Source organism: Hordeum vulgare, chromosome 3H (genome assembly GCF_904849725.1).
Source record: "Hordeum vulgare subsp. vulgare chromosome 3H, MorexV3_pseudomolecules_assembly, whole genome shotgun sequence".
Lineage (NCBI taxonomy): Eukaryota > Viridiplantae > Streptophyta > Magnoliopsida > Poales > Poaceae > Hordeum > Hordeum vulgare.
The window spans coordinates 67734769-67740001 of record NC_058520.1 but is presented as its reverse complement, the minus strand read 5'-3'; the positions used below and the strand labels follow the sequence as shown (position 1 = coordinate 67740001).

At 47.2% G+C, this 5233-nt stretch overlaps 1 protein-coding gene across 1 annotated transcript; it reads left to right on the top strand.

Moving 5' to 3' along the window:
- Nucleotides 1–1419: 1419 nt before the first annotated feature.
- On the top strand, nucleotides 1420–2868 carry LOC123439539 (aspartic proteinase CDR1-like). Its single transcript, XM_045116243.1, has one exon. The coding sequence runs from the start codon at nucleotides 1420–1422 to the stop codon at nucleotides 2866–2868; it is 1449 nt and encodes a 482-aa protein (XP_044972178.1).
- Nucleotides 2869–5233: the final 2365 nt, after the last annotated feature.

Genomic DNA, 5233 nt, shown 5'->3' with positions numbered 1-5233 from the left:
ACGCATGGGCCGGCCCACTTGGCTTTGATTTTCTGTGTTAAATCTTAAAAACAGATGCTACGTTGGGGATCGAGCACAAGACATAATGCTTCGCTGATACCACGGTAACCACTAGGCCATCACAATATATGTGACTAAGTGTTTCCTTTCGTCCATTTAAATCTCTTTTTATTGTTTTTTCCTGTTTGCTACTATTTTCGATGTTTTTTTTTGTTTTTTCTTTATTTTCCTAAATGCGTGGAATATTTTTCTAAAATTCTTGAAGTTTTTTCAGTTTAATGTTTTTTTTAAAAAAATTGATGAATTGTTTTTGAAATCAATGAACTTTTTTTCTTATTTGATGAACATTTTTTTTAAATCGATGACCTTTTTCCAGGTTTGATGAACTTTTTTCAAAAACAGGTGAACTTTTTTCAAAACCGGTGAACTTTTTCGAAATTTAATTTTTTTTAAATTGGTGATTTTTTTTAAATCGGTGATTTTTCTAAAAAAAATTGGTTTTCTGTTAATTTTTTGTCGCGAGAGGCATGGTTTTGTCTTCATGAGAGGCACGGCCATACCTATCAAAAATGGAAAAATGCATTTTTTATTTTTTTTCCTATTGCAAGAGGCACTTTTTTTCTCCTTTTTCGGTGAAAAAATATTTCTTCAAAACCTATTGACATGGGATCTAGTTTTTGAATATCTCGACTCGAGAAAATCCAACAATGAAAAGGATTCGAGATTTGAACACAACACACGTTTTAAGAGATAAAACATTTAAAAAATAAAGATATATGAAAAAGGAAAAAATTCTCAACGGATGACACACATACAATGCATTACTTGTTAGGGGAGAAAATGAGAGTGATCTTTGAAAGAAACACGATTTCGCTGCCTCTCTCACTCGCTGCGTTTGCCTCGGTCCTAACTAGTACGAACTTTGTTTTTCTAAGGATGGAACGTACGACTCATCTATCAGCGTGGAAATACCATCAGTTGAAGCAGATGTTTGGAAAATACTAGACGTGAAGCTGCTCAAGTTTGGGAACAAGGTTGCATCTGGATGAAACGGCGACCAAGTTCCGGTTTGTGTTTGTACTGTGAAGCGAAAAGAATTTAACCCGTACATTCCGTTCCAAAAATATTGCCATTTTGAATCCGGTGCAGTCGAATGTACCCTGAATTCCATGCGTGGTGGCGCATGGCGTAATCAGTAATTAGTAACCAGTCGAACGTACGTATAATTAGTAATTAGTAATGCAAGAAGCTGGCTCATGGCGCAATCACACACCGACTTGCCCCATTCGTCTTCCCCATTAATCAGCTTACTATTTTCATCTTACGTCAACTCCCCTATTAATACTCTGCAATTCTGCATAGCAGCAGCACACCATTGGCAAGATTCAGGAAGCAAACCCGCAGTTGAGTCAGAAAACAATGCCTACGACGACGACATCCCGCGCTCTCGTTGGCGTCGTCCTGATGGCGCACGTGTTCTTGTGCACGGCGTACGTCGGCGGCGATGGGTTCAGCGTGGAGTTCATCCACCGTGACTCCGTCATGTCGCCGTACCGTGACCCGTCGCTCAGCGCGCACGCCCGCGTGCTCGAGGCCGTGCGCCGGTCCACATTGCGCGCTGCTGCGCTCTCGCGCTCCTACGCCCGCGCCGACGCACCATCAGCTGACGGTGCCGTCTCCGAGCTCACCTCCAGGCCCTTCGAGTACCTGATGGCCGTGAACGTGGGCACGCCGCCCACCCGCATGCTCGCCATCGCCGACACCGGCAGCGACCTCGTCTGGCTCAACTGTAGCAACGGGGCCGGCGATCCTGGTCTGGCGGCCGCCCGTCACGCACACGCGCACGCGCCCGCTCCGGCCCCCGCGCCGGTGTCCGCGCCGCCGCCGGGCGTCCAGTTCAACTCCGCCAATTCGACGACGTTCGGTCTCGTGAGCTGCGGCACGGCCGCATGCCGCGCGCTCCCCGAAGCCTCCTGCGCCGACTCCAAGTATAGGTACCTCTACTCGTACGGCGACGGCTCCCAGACGAGCGGCCTCCTCTCCACAGAGACCTTTACCTTCGCCGACGACCAAGGCACCCGCGGCGGCGATCGGACGATGCGCGTGGCCAACGTGAACTTCGGCTGCTCCACGACCATGATCGGCTCGTTCATCGGGGATGGCCTCGTCGGACTCGGCGGCGGCGACCTCTCCCTCGTCAACCAGTTAGGCGCAGACACATCGCTCGGCCGGAGGTTCTCTTACTGCCTCGTGCCCTACTCCATCAACGCCTCCTCCGTGCTCAACTTCGGCCCCCGCGCGGCCGTGACGGAGCCGGGCGCGGCGACGACGCCGCTCATCCCATCCGAAGTGAAGGCCTACTACACCGTCGACCTCCGGTCCGTCAAGATCGGGAACAAGACCTTGGCGGCGCCGCAGCAGTCCACCGTCATCGTCGACTCCGGCACGACGCTGACGTACCTCGCGAAGGAGCTCGTGGACCCGTTGGTGAAAGAGCTAACCCGGCGGGTCAAGCTCCCGCGGGTGCCGTCGCCGGAAGAGCTCCTGCCACTGTGCTTCGACGTGAGCGGGGCACGGGAGGAGCAGGTTGCGGCGATGATCCCTGACGTGACGCTGGAACTGGGCGGCGGCGCGGCGGTCACGCTCAAGACGGAGAACACGTTCTTGGAGGTGCAGGAGGGGACCCTGTGCTTGGCGGTGGTGGTGCCGTCTGGGCAGTTTCCTCCTATGTCCATCATCGGGAATATCGCGCAGCAGAACATGCACGTCGGCTATGACCTCGACAAGGGCACCGTCACCTTCGCCGCAGCAGACTGCGCCGCAGCCCCCTCCCCCTCCCCCTCCCCCTCAGGCTCTTTGTATATCTGATCTGATCATCATTATTAGTTGGTATTTTTAGACGAGGGGGTATTATTTGCTTGCGATCGCATGCATCTGCAAAATATATACCGTACTCCGTAAAACATTACGAGAAATAAGGTTCTATCATGCATGCACGTAAGGGAATCTACCGCTAGTAGAAAGCAAGTCTTTCGGTTGACCCTTTAATCCCTGTTGGATTTTTAACCGGGACTAATATGATCATTAGTCCCGGTTTCAACAGCTAGGAGCCGTTCGTGGGCACGAACGTCATTAGTCTTGGTTTGATTTGGATCTAATGTCTCGGTTTGTGACGCAAACCTTGATTAAAGGGGTGGTGACAGTGTTCTGTCAGGTTGGAACCCCCGCTAGCACCTTTAGTCTCGGTTTGTATCATAAACCGGGGCTATATATTGACCTTTAGTCCCGGTTCATTATACAAACCGGGACTAAAGAGTTTCCTATATAAACCCCTTCGTTCAGCCCGAACTCATTGCTCTGTTTTCTCCACTCTCTCCTCTGTTCTTCCCCTTGCTCGAGCTCACCCTCCAATTTTCATCAAGATTTATGAAGATTTGAGGCACCCCATCTCTTCAAGTGTTCACAAAGGTTAGTAACTTCGTTCTTTCATCTCTCATTGCTAGATCGGTTCGCGCAATGCTCTATAAGTATAGTGATTTGTGGGTTTTAGTTTGGGAGTAATTATGTGGGAGTTTATTTTATTTATATGCAATTTAGACTCAAATTAACTTCTTAGTTTACATATGTCTAGGTGTAGTTTACTTAGTGCCTTCCCGTCTGCGTCCTAACCACCGTCGATCGCCCGCACCGTCCCGTCGCCGGCTCCACCTTGGTGATCCTCTTGTTCTTATCCATTTTATTCCAAAAAAACTTATTTTTGTATGATTTATATAGTTTTCTTCCATGTATGATTTTGTTATACATAGTGTCATGGTCTTGATATCCGTCTCCGTTGGTCCTCGTCCGGTTTATGATTCGGATGTGGTATAATCTCTTTTATAACTATTTGTTGCATATGTCTCGTTTATATGACAATTATATATGCCCATCAAGTTGGCATAGATATTTTTATCTAGGAGGTGTGTGAAGCGGAAATTGCATTCAACCCTCTTGTCGAGAAGTTAAATTTAGTTAAAAAAGAAAATGAGTATTTGAAAGAAAAAATGAAAAGAATTAAAGAAGAGAAGATGAAATTGGAGTTGTATGTTTCCGAAGTCGTCGATGATCACAAGATCAAGACGGATGCAATGTACTTGAAGATTAGAAGGATTAGAAATTATGCCCTTAATAAAGAGGCTTGGTTCCACTATGCCGTTGGATCAATTGTTACCTTAGTTGCGATCTTGATCGCATTTGTTGTTGCATTTAAATGCTTTAGCTAGAAACTCTTGTATGTTGTTTTATGAGAATAAGTGTGTATGAACCTTATGTGTGAACTTGTATTAATTTGGTATTTTTTGTCTTGTGTAATGAAGATGAACCGACAATGGATGTCCGAAGACCAACGCTCTCCCCAGTTCATTAATGGCTTGCAAAGTTTTCTGCGAACGGCTGAGGCAAACAAGCGGGATGGTTTTATGTGTTGTCCATGTGTTGTTTGTAAGAATGATAAAACTTACTCTAAGTCAAAAGTCATTCACGTCCACCTGTTTACGTCTGGTTTCATGTCCGGCTATAACTGTTGGACCAAGCACGGAGAAAGAGGGGTTCTAATGGAAGAAAATGATGAAGAAGAGGATGATGACGGCTATCCTTCGTCCCCCGTATACGATGGTACTACAATGGGGGGAGAAGCTGAAGTAGAGGCACTATATGAGCCCGCTAATGATCTTGGTCGGGCCATTGCTGATGCAAGGAGAAACTGCACAAGTGAATAGGAGAAGCTGAAGTTGCAACGCATGTTAAAGGATCACAAGAAATTGTTTTACCCAAATTACGAAGATGACAAGAAGAAACAGGGTACCACACTGGAATTACTGCAATGGAAGGCACAAAATGGTGTATCAGACAAGGGTTTTGAAAAGTTGCTGAAATTGTTAAAGAAGATGCTTCCAAAGGACAACGAATTGCCCGATAGTACGTACGAAGCATAGAAGACTATCTGCCCGCTAGGATTAGAGGTGCAGAAGATACATGCAAGCCGTAATTACTGCATCCTATACCGCGGTGAGGAGTACGAGAATTTGAATGCATGCCCGGTATGCGGTGCCGAGCGCTATAAGATCGGGTGCGATGACCCTGGTGACGATGTTGAGGTCCAGCGCCCCAGGAAGAGGATTCCTGCCAAGGTGATGTGGTATCCTCCTATAATAGCACGGTTGAAACGTTTGTTCCAAAACAAAGAGCATGGCAA

Excerpts from the sequence above, each read along its gene's own strand:
- LOC123439539 (XM_045116243.1), top strand. The coding sequence starts at position 1,420 with ATGCCTACGACGACGACATCCCGCGCTCTCGTTGGCGTCGTCCTGATG.